The sequence below is a fragment of the Oncorhynchus clarkii genome, chromosome 15 (genome assembly GCF_045791955.1).
Source record: "Oncorhynchus clarkii lewisi isolate Uvic-CL-2024 chromosome 15, UVic_Ocla_1.0, whole genome shotgun sequence".
In the NCBI taxonomy this organism is placed as follows: domain Eukaryota; kingdom Metazoa; phylum Chordata; class Actinopteri; order Salmoniformes; family Salmonidae; genus Oncorhynchus; species Oncorhynchus clarkii.
Genome location: NC_092161.1, coordinates 40,018,327 through 40,038,225, shown reverse-complemented (window position 1 = coordinate 40,038,225; position 19,899 = coordinate 40,018,327). Strand labels below are relative to the sequence as shown.

The following is a 19,899-nucleotide window of genomic DNA, read 5'->3' as shown; positions in this document are numbered from 1 at the left end:
ACAGTTCTTATGCATGTGTAATTGACAAAAAAATGAAAGAATTTCGTAAAATGGTATGAACATACTTTTGTCACATTTGATTATCATCATTGTTTTACTTGACCATAAGGCATGTTTTGTCCATTTGCAATATGATTTCATCGGAAGTCAAAAGTTGAAGTCAAGTCACTTTTTTTTTGTTGTTGCCAAATGCCATAAGAAATGTCCAAATGCAATATGAAAGATTTGAAAGTGCCAAATCAGGATGTTATGTCCATTTGCCATGTACGATCAATGGAAGTCAGTTTACAAACCCAAAGGTCAGTGAACCATGTCCAATAGGCATTTGTACTGCCAAAATGATATATAGCCATGAATCAACCTAGATGGTCTATTTGTCATGTATGTATGATGAGGGAGAAGTGGGAGTGTTGTTTGTAAATGGTCACGTGGAATTTGACTACCTTCAATTCTTGTAACTGCCGGTAATACAGTCCTACTCCTTCCTCCATTTCCCAGAAATGGACTGGTTCAGATAGTTTGTTCAGCATATCACACCAACAATAAAGTAAGTAAATCAACAGTTTAATCTCTGGATTTCTTCATGTATTTAAATGGGATGTGAATCAGTTCCTGTAGTACAGTAAAGACAACTGTCCATCTTTTCAACGACTCCATTCCAATGCCCTTCATCTAAAATTAGACAAAAAACATTAACATCCAGAATCAGCTGCAAAGAAGTAACATTTAGTGAATGAGTATGTACAAACACACCTTGGAACAGTTGCTAGCAGTTGATGGCAGTGCCTGGTGGAGTGTCCGTACCCTGGATCCTCTCTCCAGTAGTGGTCACACACCAACAGTAACCTACCAGAAATAGACATGTTACAGTAAAATGGGTAAATATTGTATGTGTAACATTCAACTGAAATGTGCATGTGCGTCCGTGTTAACCTGTAGAGCCCGAACATTGCTTAGGGGTGTATCGTCCAGCGGCGTCGCACGTGGGGATGTAGGCTCCAATTAGGCCATGTGTCGCAGCATATCTAGCACGCTCACAGGGGGTCATGGGTCGTATCGTAGCATCTGGACACAAGTAACATGCATTGTAATGTGGACATAACATTGCAGCACATGCATGCCGTAATCTTCTGTTGCGTCCCATATGTGCCCTGGTCAGAAGTAGTTTATATACGGAATAGGGTTCCATTTCAGATGTAACCTAGGTACTTCCTGGCTAAATATTGAAATTCTGATACTTGTTTAAAAGTCCTGTGCAGTCAAAATTCAGTTTGTCATTTGAAAACAGCTGATGAAACCAAGACTGAAAGTGGGGGTAAATTGTATCAGTGTTATTTTCTGATAGTTGGTAGACAATCCAATCATACAGCCAGTTGAATGATCAAACCATTCATATCAGAATACCGCAGTCCAGCATCTAGACACCAATATACATTTCTGGAACTAGATGATTAGAGAATTTGGCCAGTAACACAAAAGGTTCCTAGTTTTAATCCCTGAGATGACAAGTTAAAATATCTGTCCATGTGCCCTTGAGCAAGACAAACCTCTCTCCAGTGTCAGTTGATAATGGCTGGCCAAGGGACAACTCGTTATGAAACATTAATACATACGTGTGTGTGTAGAGGAAAGATCAACACCCACTAATGTTTTTATTAACATTTTGGGAGTAAGTGTGAGGTACATCACTCTGACCTCCCAGAGAAAAAGCTTTGCTGACAAGCAGAATGATGGTTAATGTCGCCATGGTGATAGTCTCCTGAGAGAGAGAGAGAACGAGAGAGATTACTTGAGCATTTTAAAACATTTGGAATGGCTGTGGGTACTAGAGGAGAGGTTAAGGAAACCCTGTGTTAAGTACAAAACTTAAGCAACAATTGCTAAACCCAGTCCTGAGGACCTCAAGAACCGAGTATTGGCAACACGGCGCTACAATTCTTCCGCCAAAATTCAGGTATCTAATCTATTGTAAGTGGTTGAAGAGCCTGGCACACAGGAAAATCTATCCTTCCCAAATGGCTCCTCATTCCTGTTGTAGTGAACCAGTTTTGACAAAGGCCCACAGTGCACTAGATAGGGAAGGGGAAGCATCCTAGAGTGAGTCATAGACTACCTATTTTCTGCAAAGGTAACTATTAGTCTATGCTCTTAAATTCAGGGGGTCACATAAATTTGACCAGGGTCACATAAAATTAAGTTGCCATTTGAGATGCAGATAGTCTATTAAATAATGACACAATCTCACCTTCGCACTCTTCCAAGGGATTGACTGGGTGTCTGTGAGTTATGGTCTACTTCTTCCACCTCTCCTTTTAAAGGAACTGTCACAGGTGTGACTAGTTGCCTCATTAACCCAACGAGAGTTGCCGATGTCGGCCATTAGCCAGTGGTGTAAAGTACTAAAGTAAAAAATATTTGAAAGTACTAATAAAGTAGTTTTATTGGGGGTGTCCTTACTATTTATATGTTTGACAACTTTCACTTAACTACATTGCCAAAGATTATATTTAATTTGAAATATAATTTAATTTTGATACTTCAGGATATTTGTTGAAACTTTCAGACCTTTTCTCAAGAAATATTTTACTGGGTGACTTTCACTTTTACTTGAGTCATTTTCTCTGAAGAAATCTTCACAGGCAGGGAAGAGAGTAGTAGAGGAAGATGGGTCCAGTTTCGAGGGATCCTGATAGGCTCCCATGAGTATGACGAGGCCAATAGAGAGTGACAGGAATAAGAGATGTGTTTCAGCAAGGTTGGTTTCTTAGCATTCATAGCCATGGTTATCAACTGTACTGCAGAAATAGAACATAAATCACAGAAAATAGATGTTGTTGTTGTAGCTGCAGAGAACTCCTTGGGTTATGAGATTTTACTGCAAAAGTGTTACAAGGTGTGATGAACGATAGTGTCTCGTTCTCCCAGGCTGCCGGCCTGCTGCAGGACAAAGCCCACGCAGTAGGACTCAGCCAACCTCATAGTATGATTATTCATGTAATGCTTTTGTTATGAAATGATATTTTTATTTTGAAAATGATCTTCCCCAAACTTGAAACTCATGCGCTGCATGTTCATGCCAGTTAGGCTCTACACCCATTGTAAAAAGGTTATTTGGTCACTTCAGTTGTAATTCAAATGCAGCCAGGTGGTTAAATGGCATAGTTTTATTCATTTATATCCACTAGATGGCACTGTCCTTTTAAGAGATTCATTAATAAGGTGTGCAAGCAGTTATGGGATTGTGTGGAAGAGTAAGCAATTACACTGGAGAGCTACTGAAATCCATCGTGGGTCCAACGTTCCTTTGGATTGACATGGGGATGTTAGCTTCTTGCTAGCTGAATACCAGTGCTCTCAGAGACATGTTGTGGAGTTAATCATTACATTATTTAAATCTGCTGTGTGGGTGACGATCTACTGTTCCATGTGGGGTAAGGGTGTCACGTGGGCAGTGTGTTTAAAGCAGAGACACTACTCAGATTGATTTTATGCACTTTAATACAGATGAATTTAACTTGATTGTGATTTGGACTGAATTTAACTTCATGGTGACTTCCTCTTGTGGTGATTTCCCTCCGACATTATCCGATTTTAACTGTAAGCTTCGACAGTATGAACAACCCCAAATCATTTTTGTGTCCTGTGCTGGGTTGACTTTCGCCAGTCTACACAAACCTTACCAAAACATATAGGCCTATGGGCTAGGCTACATGAGGTGTCGCACTATAATTTGAAAAAGTTGCCAAAAAAAAGGTCTGCATTGTTTCTTGCCTTCGACTGGGCATCATTCACAAGTGATGGGCTAATATTGTCACCCATCAGACTATTCTTGATTTAATCTTGTCTTTACATGTACTAAATAATATGTGAAATTTGTTCTGATTTAGAATGGACAATTATCATGCACCTGACTTGAAACAGGCAGGGGTAAAAAAAATAATTGAATCTATGCACTTAAATAGCGAATGGAGGACGATATTAATCGTGAATCACACTTACTCGTTAATTTTCATGACAGCCAGGTAGGCTGTACACCTGTTGTAAATATAAGCAATGTGCTTAATATTAGGAAAGTTGAGAAATACAGTACCAGTCAAAAGATGACACATCTACTCATTCAAGGGTTTTTCTGCATTTTTACTATTTTCAACATTGTAGAATAAAATAACAAATCAAAACTATGAAATAGCTCATATGAAATAGTAGAGAGACTCTTCAGAATCACACTCTCCAACAGAAGATGAGAACTTCTCCATCACCTCAGTCTTATACAAGACAAGAACCTGGCTGGCAATCGCTTTTGTGGCGTCAAGGAGGACTTGGTCTTGCAAATACTTTTTGAGAGCCAAGAGAGGTTTTGGGGTCTCACTTTGTCCTTTTTGTTCATTCATAGATGAGGGGGTTATTAAAAGTGGTTTACAAGAAATGGAGTCCGATGTGTCAGCCTCACCATTACTGGAATGACCGACGTCCAGGCACAAAGTTGGAACCATTGTGAAATAATATTTTGTGCTCTCCACAAATGTACTTGTGAGATCCCCTTTTTCTGGACAGGTAAGAATCCTCTTCAGCGTATTTTTCATGTCGTAGTAAAAGCCAACAGTGTAAGACCTTACTCTGATTACTCTAAGATCTTACTCTGATGGTTTTCAAGAAGGATCTGCTCACTCTGTGCAGGAGAGCAGGATGCCCTGATAGACTGGGTAAGATTGTCCATGTCTGAAACAAAGGTACTTACCAACTCAGAGGCCTCAGGGTCAATCATAAGGTCTCTGATCTCACCTATCCTAGGAGTTGGACAAGATGATGTAGTGCCAGAACAACATGATGTACAACCCCTGAATCTTTTAACGATCTCCCGGATCGATTCAGTGGCCTTGGTCTGAAACTCCTCAGTGAGTAGTCTGTCCATACTTTGTGTTGACAGATGAAGACTAGATTTGGCACCTTTGATATTGAGGTTGCTCTCTCCTTGTTTTAGCATCTCCTCAGAACTTTTACAAGATTCAAGCATCTTCATATGGTCAGCAACAACACAAAGCAGTTCCCTCTTGTCGGGGTCATTTTCCTCCTTATTGCTGAAGTTCAAAACAGTGCCACTGAGGGCTGTCATCACCTGTCCTGTTAAATGTGTCATATCCACCTCAACACCATCCTTGCTGAGAACAACATTCTGCTCAACACTCTTCCCATTAATATACATCTGAAGTATGTTGGAAATGCCAGACACCATCTCCTCAACCACCTTGGTGCTGGAGACACCACCACTGGCAAAAATGACAGGGGACATTCTCCCAGAGATGGGAGTTCTGATGGCCACAGAGATTATGGAATTGACCTTCTTTGACACTTCTCCAACAATAACCCGGGATAGACTTTGAGTGTCTACCTGGCCCTCTCTTTGGATACAGAGGACATTGTTCAGCGACTCTTTGAAGGAATCCTGGACACCAGTGAGGAGACCGTTCTCAGTGATCCCCAAAAAGTCCCCGAGTGGCTCAGATGATTTAGACTCACCATCTCCCTGAGTATTTGGCAACACTGTCTGAGACCTTTGAGAATACAAAGCAAACAATACAGCATTCCATATTCGAAAGTCGATACTGTAGTCACATTAATACATAATTCAGTAATCAATTAAATTGGTCATTAAGGGTAAAATCTTACACAGATAACAAAACATATTTTCACAAAATGGGTTATGAATAGTTAGGTGAAACCGGTTTCTTTAGGAATGACTGAAGATACCCATTACGAGAGGAGCTTGATTTTGCCGTGCAAGACCTTGAGGATTTGCTGCTGCCTCTCTTGCGAACCTTCAGGTTTGTGCTATAGGATCTCTCTGATTCTGTCAGAGACTTGCCGGATACTGGAGACACATGGCTGTATGTCCGTACAAAACGGAAAATTGCAGGGATGATGACCTTCAGGATGGCCTCAGATACAAACCGCACAATCTCCAGGCACATCTCTGCAAGCAGTGCCCTCATCACATGTAGGACCGAAACAGTGTAGGTAGATTACTCATAGCCGGGCTCTGAAACCAAGCTCCTCGAAGAGATACCAACCATCTTACATATGTTCATGAGAATCATGAAAGTGGCATACATTGCAAATCATGAAAAGCAGTAGGCTACTAAAAAGCTCTTTGAATGTAACTGTTTGTGATGGTGTGGATGATACTGTAGATAGATAAAAGGCTTGTATCTAATATTCTTGAAACATCTATTAATATATTTATGAATCATTTTCAAGGTTAAGGGACTTACAGGGTCCATCCTGACAATGCTTTACTGCCTCCATTGCCTATAGGAGATCATTTGATGTTTTTAGCACCAAAAAGCACACCAACACACATACAATTTATAAAATCATCCAGGTGACATTGCATTCAAATACTACAATATAAGTTTGGACATACTCCTCAGTAAGTTTTTCCAGAAACCGGATGATAATCGGGTTGAAAGCATCCAGATTGATTGGCGGGAGGTCAAGAGCCCTGGTCTGACAGGCCCCGGAGACACACTCACTTAGGATCTTTTCATTAGATTGTCCCTGTTGAGATGTCCCCTGAACTGCCATCTCAGAGAATTCCACAGATGTAGAGGGACCTGTGTGCAAAGCAGCATTCACCAAGGTAAAGAAGTCAGAAAACATGTAACCTTCTGAGGCAAGTATGTTTTAGCCAATTTTGTGTACTTTGTGAAGTTAAGTACCCAAGAAAGGATAACATGTGCACGCTGCTATTAGTCCTCTGCTCAATAGATGTCCATACTAAATTACATTTACATACCTTAAGGGAACATTTTGACATTTCGTGTATGGTTAGTGAGAAAGTCCATATTGGAAATGTACGGTCCCTTACTAGACGTCCGAAAACGTTTCTAAAATTCGCGGTCGGCGTCGGGCCGTGCGGTAGGGCCGGACCTACCGGGAAGTCATCAAATGAACTTTGTCGGACATTCGGTTTCCGTTTTATAAAATAAACACATTTTGGTCCATTTTTCCACTGTCCCGGAAATTCCCACAAGAGGGCATAAGGAATCATATGGCAATTGGACTAAACATCACGAATCACGACAGGGCCTTATCTTGAAAACGGAAAATATTTCGAAGCCGAAACTTGGTGAGCGTAGGTTTGTCATAATGGGCAGTTGGCCCCGAACAAGATGGCGTCTAGGCCTCAACGGTTTTTGAGTTATGGCCATTTCTCTGGGATTAAAGGTCCAAAATGGAAATAGAGAAATTATTTTTCCACTTCACGTCAAAGTCAAGGAGCCTCCGGTGTCAATAAAAAAAAGAACCAGCCATTTATCTATCGTCATTTAAGAGAAACCGTACAATGACAAATTGGGGATGTTCAAAGATAGGTGTTTTTTTTTCCAACAGTTACAGATCCAGTTGCAGGGTGTTCATACGAATCTTTTTAAAGTGTGCTGCGGAGCTCTGCTCTGTGATTTTCTATGATTTTCTGAAATAACACACACATACTAAACCCTCCGTAAATAACTCAGTTCTTAACGTAAAGACTTTAAACTCAGGATTATGTAAAGGCATACCCCAATCAGGATATGAGTTTATTTATAGCTTCCTGTGCCAACCGGAAGTGCCTTAACCTCTTGGATCTCTAGGGGCGCTATTTCATTTTTGGATAAAAAACGTTCCCGTTTTAAGCGCGATATTTTGTCACGAAAATATGTTTTTGAAAGAGTTTTTGAAAGAAAACACTCTGAAGTTTCAGAATCTGCAAAGATATTGTCTGTAAGTGCCCCAGAACTCATTCTACAGGCGAAACCAAGATGATGCGTCAACCAGGAAATTAGCAGAATTTCTGAAGCTCTGTTTTCCATTGTCTCCTTATATGGCTGTGATTGCGCAAGGAATGAGCCTACACTTTCTGTCGTTCCCCCAAGGTCTTAGCAGCATTGTGACGTATTTGTAGGCATATCATTGGAAGATTGACCATAAGAGACTACATTTTCCAAGTGTCCGCCTGGTGTCCTGCGTGGAATTCGGTGCGCAATTGCCAGCTGCTTGAACTTTTCCATTTGATTGAGGGGAGAAACCATGCGTCCAAGAACGATATATCAATGAAGAGATATGTGAAAAACACCTTGAGGATTGATTCTAAACAACGTTTGCCATGTTTTCAGTCGATATTATGGAGTTAATTTGGAAAAAAGTTCGCGTTTTGAGGACTGAATTTTCGTTTTTTTTTGGTAGCCAAATGTGATGTATAAAACTGAGCTATTTCTAATACACAAAGAATCTTTTTGGAAAAACTGAGCATCTGCTATCTAACTGAGAGTATCCTCATTGAAAATATCAGAAGTTCTTCAAAGGTAAATGATTTTATTTGAAGGCTTTTATGTTTTTGTTGAAATGTTGCGTGCTGGATGCTAACGCTAATGCTAACGCTAAATGCTACGCTAGCTAGCTACTTTTACACAAATTATTGTTTTCCTATGGTTGAGAAGCATATTTTGAAAATCTGAGATGACAGTGTTGTTTACAAAAGGCTAAGCTTGAGAGATGGCATATTTATTTCATTTCATTTGCGATTTTCATGAATAGTTAACGTTGCGTTATGGTAATGAGCTTGAGTCTGTATTCCTGATACCGGATCCGGGATGGGGAGATCAGAGAGGTTAAATGGTGTCATAGTGGCTGTTTCCAAGGGTTAAAAATGTCAGATCTTTTCAAAACTTCATATGTGTGATTAGGCAACCCCCATAAACTGTAAGTCAGTCATTTCTCCCAACAGATGTCAAAGAAAAGCTCTCATACACACACACAGCAAGGATGGAGTGAAAAAGTGCGGTGCTTAAAGACACAGAGAGCAGGCAATGGCATTACCATAATCCCTAGGCCGTGCCGAGTTCAACGATGTATCCCGCTTGACCGTAGCTCGCTCGGTCTAGGCGCAGCGACCATTAGAAAAGTAGGCCCAAAATGAAGCCTGCCCCACAAAGTCATTTGCTTTTGCGTGACAGCGAGAGAACCGTTAGGGTGAGAAGAAAAATTCCACCACAGGAATGTTCCTAAGGTCCTCCCGATCTGTGCAAGCCTAAGCTTGACCGTGTGGCATTAAACCTTAACAGTAAAAAGAAAGTGTTTACATCAAACAGTTTGCATTTACTTCTCTCCCCATAGGAATACATTGCCTGCACCCCTAAATTCAACGTGAAGCCTATATGGGTTATGAATGCCGTATGAACCTGTCTTCGGTAACAGTCCATCAGGCCACTATGAGGTCTACCTGTGTTGATTCTAAGCTTCCTGGACCAACCGGAAGTGGTTAGAATCACCCTAAAAGTGTATATCCATACCCTGCCTGCAGTTTGATAGACATAGTGCATTCAACCCTGTGTAAATCAGTCAATTCTTAACGTAAAGACTTAAAACTCATGATTCTGTAAAAGCATACCCCAATGAGGATATGTGTTGACTTATAGCTTCCTGTGCCAACCGGAAGTGCCATAATTGGTGTCTCAGGGGCTGTTTCGAAGGGTTAAAAAAGTCAGATCTGTCCAAAACTTCATATATGTGATTAGGCAACCCCCATGAACTGTAAATCAGTCATTTTTCCCATAAAATTTCAAAGGAAAACTAAATCACTCACACACACAGCTTGGAAGGAGGGACCCATTGGGGTGCGTAGAGACATACACTGCCTGCATTAGTTCACCTTGTTGGAACTTTTAAAGAACCGTCAGACCTAGAGTTCCGAAACTTTAGAAACCTGTTCTAGACCTCAGGTCGATAGTGAGTGGTGAGTTAGGTGGCTCTAGGAGGTTCTCGGACCGAGAAACAGCCTTGTACATTTGCAATGACTTCAATTCATTTTTGCATCACGAAAATGCCGACATTTAGAAATGTCCCAGAGTCGCAAGACTAGGTGCATTGCGAACGTCTCGGCCCATATAGACAGACCCCAACGTTTCTGTCCGATAGCTTATTCAAGGACCCCGTAGCAAGTCATGGAAAAAAGTGGATTTTCAGCACCAATTAGGGTTTTGCTCGGACACCAAATGACCTATCGAGCCGAAACTTGGGATTCGGGGTCGCCTCAGCTAGGCCAACACATAACATAAGAAATGGACCCGCAGCTAGAACGTAACTACGTGTTTTATGGTTTTTTTATGGTTTGAACCGAAGGCGTTGTGAATTTTGGGCCAGTTCTGAAGTATGTAATAGTTGGCTATTAATCGAGTTGGAAAAAGTGGGTTTGGTGTCAGTTTGTATCAGTTTGGTGTCAGAATGATATCTAATTGACTGATGGACTCTTGTCCACTTGACTCTTGTCCATTTGCAATATGTTTAAACAGTGAGGTACCATCACCAAAGTGACATTCTGAAATCAACCCTAACGAGCGATTGAGATGAACCAGAATCACTGCAAAGCCATCCCGAGTTCATCGGGCCAGTCAATTTCACATTCCTGCAGGATTTTTATAGCATGACAAATTCGTGATGGTACCTTCCCATTGAACCATATTGCAAATGCACAGTGACTTTGCAAAAGTGAGAAAACATAAACAAATAGACATAATGAAATCACCATATTTTTATTTTTGGGTTACCAGTTGCACAACAATGCACATGCATTTGCAATATGATTCTATAGTGAAAAAACATCACCAAAGTGACATTCTGAAATCAACCCTAATGAGCGATTGAGATGAACCAGAATCACTGCCCAGCCATCCCGAGTTCATCGGGCCAGTCAATTTCACATTCCTGCAGGATTTTTATAGCATGACAAATTCGTGATGGTACCTGCCCATTGAACCATATTGCAACTGCACAGTGACTTTGCAAAAGTAAGAAAACATAAACAAATGGACATAATGAAATCATGAAAACAATGCTTATCCATCAGAATATTTTAAACTGTCCATAAAGCACTCAAGGACGGCCCCCACCGATAGAGGGCCGTAGTAGGGTGTTCACATAGCGGGCTATAATAATAGAATGACCGGTAAATGTATTTTGAACCATTTAAAATTTTGGGGTTACCAGATGCACATTTCAGATCACCAGTTGCACGGAGGAAAATCACAATCTGCATCCATCGTCATATTTTAAACCGTCCATAAAGCACTCAGGACGGCCCCCATGGATAGAGGGCCGTAGTAGGGTACTCCCATAGCGGGCATGGTCAATAGGAGTCCCGGTAAATGCATTTACAACCATATTTTTATTTTTGGGTTACCAGTTGCACAACAATGCACGTGCATTTGCAATATGATTCTATAGTGAAAAAACATCACCAAAGTGACACTCTGAAATCAATCCTAACGAGTGATTGAGATGAACCAGAATCACTGCCCGGCCATCCTGTGTTCATCAGGCCAGTCAATTTTGCAGTTCTGCAGGATTTTTGACCATGCCAAATTCGTGATGGTACATGCCCATTGAAACATATTGCAAATGCACGTGCACTTGCAATATGATTCTATAGTGAAAAAACATCACCAAATGGACATGATGAAATCAACACAACGAGTGATGGAAAGGAACAACTATCACTGCCCGGCCATCCTGTGATCATCAGGTCAGTCAATTTTGCAATTCTGCAGTATTTTTGAGCATGTCACATTTCTTTTGGCATTTGGCCATAGAAAAAGTGACTTTTGACTTTGACTTTTGACTTCCTATGAAATCATATTGCAAATGGACAAAACATATGCCTTGTGCACAAGTAAAACAAAAAATTATGATAATACAAGTTGACAAAAGTATAGTTTGAGCAAAGTATAGTTTGACTTTTGAGCATGCCAAATTCGTGATGGTAAATTCCCATTGAAAAATATTGCAAATGCACGTGCATTTGCAATATGATTCAATAGTGAAAAAAACATCACGAAATGGACATGATGAAGTCAACACAACGAGTGATGGAAAGGAACAACTATAACTGCCTGGCCATCCCGAATTCATCAGGCTAGTCAATTTTGGCATTTGGCCCCCCAAAAAGTTACTTTTGATTTCCTATGAAATCATATTGCAAATGGACAAATCATGTTCCTTATGCACAAGTAAAAAAAAAATAATAATAATATGATAATAACATTTTACAAAAGTATATTCATACAGTTCTTACACATGATTAATTGACTTAAAATCGAAACAATTTCGAAAAACGGTCCAGAAAGCACTTTTTTTACGAGGGTGATACGTTTTTTTTTTTAAAGTTCACATTTTCGACTTTTGACTTCCTATGAAATCATATTCCAAATGGAGAAAACATATGCCTTCTGCACAAGTTAAAAAAATAATAATTATGATAATAAAATTGGACAAAAGTATATTCATACAGTTCTTACACATGTGTAATGGGCAAAAAAAATCGAGAGGATTTCGAAAAACGGTCAAGAAAGCACTTTTTTAAGGGGTGATAAGTTTTTGAAAATTTTTTTATTTTTTCTAAATGTTGCTTTTGGATGTTGACTTGGGTTGCATTTCCAATATGAAAAACCCCGGTGGAGCGCACTCACCCCCTGTTGGATTTTTGAAGTGTTACAACTGGCACTTGCCATATGGCATTTGCAATCAACTTTGCACGAATCAATCAATCATTGGGTGGTATTGGACATCGTGTATATGGTTTGTCCAATGCCAATGTTTGCCATTCATTTTTGTCCATTTCAGGGGGGTATTCCCTTACAAGCTGTGTGTGTGTGAGTTTTTCTTGGAAATTTTATGGAAGACATGACTGATTTACAGTTCATGAGGGTTGCCTAATCGCACATGTGAATTGTTTGAAATATCTGACTTTTTTTACCTTTCGAAACAGCCCCTATGACACCAATTATGGCACTTCCGGTTGGCACAGGAAGCTAAAAGTAAACACATATCCTCATTGGTGTATGCTTTTACAGAATCCTGAGTTTTAAGTCTTTACGTTAAGAACTGACTGATTTACACAGGGTTGAATGCACTATTTCTATTAAACATCAGGTTGGATATGGCAAAACACTTTTAGGGTGATTTTAACCACTTCCGGTTGCTACAGGAAGCTTAGAATCGACACAGGTAGACCTCATAGTGACCTGATGGACTGTTACCGAAGACAGGTTCATAAGGCATTCATAACCCACATCGGCTTCAGGTTGACTTTAGAGGAGCAGGCAATGTATTCCTATGGGGAGAGAAGACATTGTAAACTGTGAGATGAAAAAAAAACTGTTTTCACTGTTCAGGGTTAATTCCACACTGTCAAGATTAGGCTTGCACAGATCGTTGAGGACCTCAGGAATGTGAGGTCAAATTCTGCTTCTAACCTTAACGGTTCTCTCTCTGTCTCCCAAAAGCACTTGAAATTTAGGTCCAGGCTTCAGTTTGGGCCTTATATTCTACACGGTTGCTAAACTCAGACCGAGCGAGCTACGGTCAAGCGGGGCATCTCGTTGAACTCAGCATATCCTCGAAATTATGGTAATGCCATTGCAGGCTCTGTGTGTCTTTAAGCACCGCACTTTTTCACTCCATCCTTGCTGTGTGTGTGTGAGAGAGCTTTTCTTTGACATCAGTTCATGAGCATTGTCTAATCACACATATGAAGTTTTGAAAAGATCTGACCTTTTTAACCTTTCGAAACAGCAACTATGACACAGGAAGCTATATAAGTAAACACATATCTTGATTGGGGTGCGCTCTTACAGAACCCCGAGTTTTAAGTCTTTATGTTAAGAATTTACTGGTCTACACAGGGTTGAATGCAGTGATTTTCACAATTGCAGGTTGGGTATGGCAAAACACTTTTAGGGTGATTTTAACCACTTCCGGTTGCTCCAGGAAGCTTAGCCTCTTGGGGATAGTGAGATGCTAGCGTCTCAAGTGGCCAATAGCCTCGGGAAATGCTGAGCGCCAAATGCAAATAAAACGCTTTAAAACTCAAACTTTCATTAAATCACACATGCAGGATACCCAATTAAAGCTACACTCATTGTGAATCCAGCCAACATTCATCAGATTTTAAAAATGCTTTTCGGCGAAAGCATGAGAAGCTATAATCTGATAGCATGCACCCACCTGAACTAGTTGTAAACAAAAGAACTAGCGTAGCAGGCGCTACACAAAACGCTGAAATAAAATATAAAACATGCATTACCTTTGACGAGCTTCTTTGTTGGCACTCCAATATGTCCCATAAACATCACAATTGGTCCTTTTTTTCGATTAATTCCGTCCATGTATACCAAAATGTCCATTTATAATGCAGGTTTGATCCGGGAAAAAACTGCTTGCCAAAACACAACGTCACTACAAAACAATTAAAAAGTTGCCTATAAACTTTGCCAAAATGTTTCAAACTACTTTTGTAATACAACTTTAGATATTTTTAAACGTTAATAATCGATCAAATTGTAGACGTGGCAATCTGTATTCAATAGAGCAAGTAAACAAAACATTCCCCTTTTTCCCTCTTGCGTAACTCTCAACAGTATAACGTTGTTCCAGGATGTGCCTCTTCTTCGTTGCACCAATGATTAACTCCAACCCAATTACAAAGACTGGTGACATCCTGTGGAAGTCGTAGGAACTGTAAAATGGTCGCTATCAAATATCCCTTGGCAAAGACAACTGAGGGAACGGTCAGAGCATGCTTAGCATGCTATAGGTAGTGGCATCGATGCCCGCATTCTCCAAAAACATTTTTTTTGGTGGATCCAAGAACGCTCCACTTCACACTTCATGCATCCTTGTCTTACGACAACCTACTGTCATGTAACAATGACGAGCAACTTTAATGTAACACTGATGTCACAATATCAGATGAAAAAGAAAGACATAACTTACTTTCAGAGGAACAACAAAGCACACACGAATGAGGCCCACAAAAAAAGCTGTGGGCAGTTTCATTGAAGCCAAAGCAAAGCATGAAGAAAGAACAACAGCTAATGCCGAAACCTAGGATCGGAACACGGACCTTTAGATCTTCAGTCTAATGCACTCCCAACTTAATCATTTCGGGAAGCCACTAAAATAAACTTAGTGGCACCCTTGACGATGCACACGAATGTGACTTTCAATTTTGACACTGAAAATGTACCTTATGGCCAGTACAGGGATCGAAACCCACACCATTGGCGTAATTAGCACAACGCTTTAAGCAACTGAGCTAACCGTCCGCTGGCACTGGAGCACAATTGTTGAGATGCACCGAGCCTCTGCAAGTGCTGGCGCGGAAACGAACAAGTCCACCAACAGCATCGCCTGATAAGACTGAACACTCTTGGTTGCTCCTTGTGGCAAATCCTACTGTCTGCGGAATTAGCTCAAATGGTACAGTGCTTGCTTAGCAGGCGAGAGGTAGTGCGGTCGATGCCTGCATTCTCAAAAAGCACTTTGTTTTTGTGGATCCAAGAAAGCTCCAGTTCACACTTCATGCAGCCTTGTCTTTTACGACAACCTACTGTCATGTAACAATGACAAGCAACTTTCATGTAACACTGATGTCACAATGTCAGATGAAAAAGAAAGACATTACTTACTTTCAGAGGAGCAGCGTAGCACACCTCATTGAGGCCCACAAGCAAAGCTGTGGGCAGTTTCATTGAAGCCAAAGCAGAACATAAAGAAAGAACAACAACTAATGCCGACACCCGGGATCAAACCAGGGACCCTAAAATCTTCCGTCTTACTCTCTCCCAACTGAGATATTTCTGCAAGAAGCTGAACTTATTTCTGTGGCACTCTTGACGAAACACACGCATGTGATTCACAATTTGACACTTAAAATGTACCTCATGGCCAGTACTGGGATCAAACACATCACCTTGGAGTGATTAGCACCACTCTCTAACCAACTGAGCTAACCAGCCACTGAAGGAGGACATAAAGAGGACAAGAAAGTGAAAAACGGAAACAGTATAACAGATATCAAAAATTCTATACAAACAACTTGATCGAGACCGTTGCGAATTTGTTGATATTGGAACGGCATTTCTAGCTTAAACGGTGTAGGAGGAGTGTCTCCTCATGATTTTGGCCCTGCAGCGTCTGCGAGTATCCTGGCCAACGGTTCCGTTTTGGAATATCAGAATTGACACAGAGAGCTGTTAGGTGAGGGGTTTCTTAAATTGCTCTCCCTCGAGAACGGTAGACCCAATTTTAAAAGCGTTTCCGCCCTTGAGAAGCAGAGAAGTAGAGGAAGATTTTATGCCAAACTATATTTGTGTAACTCTTTGTTTAGTGGTCAAAACGATAGTTGTTTGGGAAAGTAATAATTTGCCTTGCTGCTGGCATACCATACCTTAATTAAGGGAACATTTCGGCATTTCGTGTATGATCAGTGAAAAAGTCCATATTGCAAATGTACGGTCCCTTACTAGACGTCCGAAATCGTTTGTAAAATTCGCGGTCGGCGTCGGGACGTGCGGTAGGGCCGGACCTACCGGGAAGTCATCAAATGAACTTTGTCGGACATTCGGTTTCCGTTTTATAAAATAAACAAGTTTTTGACCGTTTTTCCGCTATCCCGGAAATTCCCACAAGAGGGCATACGGAATCATATGGCAATTTGGCAAAACATCACGAATCACGACGGGGCCTTATCTCGAAAACGGAAAATATTTCGAAGCCGAAACTTGGTGAGCGTAGGTTTGGCTGTTTCGAAGGGTTAAAAAAGTCAGATCTGTCCAAAACTTCATATATGTGATTAGGCAACCCCCATGAACTGTAAATCAGTCATTTTTCCCCAAAAAATTTAAAGGACAAAAAAATCACACTAAAACACAACTTGGAAGGAGGGACGTATTGGGGTGCGTAGAGACAGACAGTGGCTGCAATAGTTAGTTTTGTTCGAGCTAAAAAAGAACCGTCAGACCTAGAGTTCCGAAACTTTAGAAACCTGTTCTAGACCTCCCGTCGATGGTGCGTGGTGAGTTACGTGGCTCTAGAAGGTTCTCGGACCGAGAAACAGCCTTGTACATTTGCAATTCCTTCAATTCATTTTGACCATTACGAAAATGACGACTTTTAGAAAAGTCTCAGAGAAGCAAGGCTAGGTGCATTGAAACCGGCTCGGCCCATAGAGACGGACCCCAACGTTTCTGTCCGATAGCTCGTTCAAGGACCCCGTAGCAAGGCATGGAAAAAAGTGGATTTTCAGCACCAATTAGGGTTTTGCTCGGACACCAAATGACCTATCGAGCCGAAACTCGGGATTCGGGGTCGCCTCAGCTAGGCCAACACATAACATAAGAAATGGACCCGCAGCTAGAACGTAACTACGTGTTTTATCGTTTTTTATGGTTTGAACCGAAGGCGTTGTGAATTTTGGGCCAGCTCTGAAGTATGTAATAGTTGGCTACTAAACAAGTTGGAAAAAGTGGGTTTGGTGTCTGTTTGTATCAGTTTGGTGTCAGAATGATATCTAATTGACTGATGGACTCTTGTCCACTTGACTCTTGTCCATTTGCAATATGTTTAAACAGTGAGGTACCATCACCAAAAGCGACATTCTGAAATCTACCCTAACGAGCGATTGAGATGAACCAGAATCACTGCAAAGCCATCCCGAGTTCATCGGGCCAGTCAATTTCACATTCCTGCAGGATTTTTATAGCATGACAAATTCGTGATGGTACCTGCCCATTAAAACATATTGCAAATGCACAGTGACTTTGAAAAAGTAAGTAAACATAAACAAATGGACATAATGAAATCACCATTTTTTTATTTTTGGGTTACCAGTTGCACAACAATGCATGTGCATTTGCAATATGATTCTATAGTGAAAAAACATCACCAAATGGACATGATGAAATCAACACAACGAGTGATGGAAATGAACAACTATCACTGCCCGGCCATCCCGAGTTCATCAGTACAGTCAATTTTGGCCCCCCCAAAAATAGACTTTTGACTTTGACTTTTGACTTCCTATGAAATCATATTGCAAATGGACAAAACATATGCCTTATGCACAAGTAAAACAAAACAAAAATTATGATAATACAAGTTGACAAAAGTATAGTTTGAGCAAAGTATAGTTTGAATTTTGAGCATGCCAAATTCGTGATGGTACATGCCCATTAAAACATATTGCAAATGCACAGTGACTTTGAAAAAGTAAGGAAACATAAACAAATGGACATAATGAAATCACCATTTTTTTATTTTTCGGTTACCAGTTGCACGTGCATTTGCAATATGATTCTATAGTGAAAAAACATCACCAAAGTGACATTCTGAAATCAACCCAAACGAGCAATTGAGATGAACCAGAATCACTGCAAAGCCATCCCGAGTCCACCGGGCCAGTCAATTTCACATTCCTGCAGGATTTTTATAACATGACAAATTCGTTATGGTACCTGCCCATTAAAACATATTGCAAATGCACAGTGACTTTGAAAAAGTAAGAAAACATAAACAAATGGACATAATGAAATCACATTTTTTTTTATTTTTGGATTACCAGTTGCACGTGCATTTGCAATATGATTCCGTAGTGAAAAAACATCACCAAATGGACATTCTGAAATCAACACTAACGAGCGATTGAGATGAACCAGAATCACTGCAAAGCCATCCCGAGTTCATCGGGCCAGTCAATTTCACATTCCTGCAGGATTTTTATAGTTTGAGCAAAGTATAGTTTGAATTTTGAGCATGCCAAATTCGTGATGGTACATGCCCATTGAAACATATTGCAAATGCACGTGCATTTGCAATATGATTCCGTAGTGAAAAAACATCACCAAATGGACATGATGAAATCAACACAACGAGTGATGGAAATGAACAACTATCACTGCCCGGCCGTCCCGAGTTCATCAGTTCAGTCAATTTTAGCCCCAAAAAATTTTACTTTTGACTTTGACTTTTGACTTCCTACGAAATCATATTGCAAATGGACAAATCATGTTCCTTATGCACAAGTTAAAAAAAAAAAAATATGATAATAACATTTTACAAAAGTATATTCATACACTGCTTACACATGATTAATTGTCTTAAAATCGAAACAACTTCGAAAAACGGTCCAGAAAACACTTTTTTTTTGTTTTTAAAGTCAAATTCAAATTTTCGACTTTTGACTTCCTATTAAATCATATTGCAAATGGACAAAACATATGCCTTATGCACAAGTAAAAAAAAAAAAAAATTATGATAATAAAATACGAATAAAGTATGTTGATTCAGTTCTTATACGTGTGTAATTGACACAAAATTTGAAAGAATTTTGAAAAACGGTCCAGAAAGCTCTTTTTTAAGGATGTGTGAAGTTTTTTACCAAATTTTGACATTTTTGACTTTTGACTTCCTATGAAATCATATTGCAAATTGACAAAACATATGCCTTATGCGCATGTAATTAATAAAAAAAAAAATATGATAACAAAATTGGACAAAAGTATATTCATACAGTTGTTACACATGTGTAATTGACAAAAAAAATAGAAAGAATTTCGAAAAACGGCCCAGAAAGCACTTTTTTAAGGGGTGATAAGTTTTTGGAAAAAAAATCCTTTTTTCAAAATTTTGCTTTTCGATGTTGACTTGGGTTGCATTTCCAATATGAAAAACCCCGGTGGAGCGCACTCGCCCCCTGTTGGATTTTTGAAGTGTTACAACTGGCAATTGCCATATGGCATTTGCCATATACTTTGCATGAATCAACGCCACATTGGGTGGTATTGGACATCGTGTATATGGTTTGTCCAATGCCAATATGTTGCCATTCATTTTTGTCCAATTCAGGGGGGTATTCCCTTACACTAAGTGGACCCAGTGTAGTGGTACAGGTACAGTTTTTGTCTCTATCCCCTGTAATATGACATGCGAGCCACAATATGTTTCAGGAGATCAGGGTAAAGCATCAGTGACAATAACTGACTACACCGCCCCTGTGTCTCGTAAGATTTGGATAGGCTTTTGATCAGC

General features: G+C 40.1%; 1 protein-coding gene across 3 annotated transcripts in view; it reads right to left on the bottom strand.

Annotated features, from left to right (window-relative positions):
• Positions 1-549: 549 nt before the first annotated feature.
• LOC139367252 (equistatin-like) overlaps positions 550-19,899 on the bottom strand; it is a 46,577-nt gene continuing 27,227 nt past the window's right edge. The window contains exons 2-5 of one of the 3 annotated variants that reach the window (XM_071105500.1): positions 1,696-1,759; positions 934-1,065; positions 754-846; positions 550-672 (exon numbers count right to left, since the gene is read on the bottom strand). In XM_071105500.1, coding sequence (XP_070961601.1) covers positions 767-846; positions 934-1,065; positions 1,696-1,759 — 276 coding nt within the window. In that variant the 3' untranslated portion in view covers positions 550-672; positions 754-766. Of the gene's footprint in view, positions 847-933; positions 1,066-1,695; positions 1,760-4,120; positions 6,612-19,899 lie in introns of those variants that run through there. The other 2 variants (XM_071105499.1, XR_011626849.1) reach the window with 2 other exon arrangements.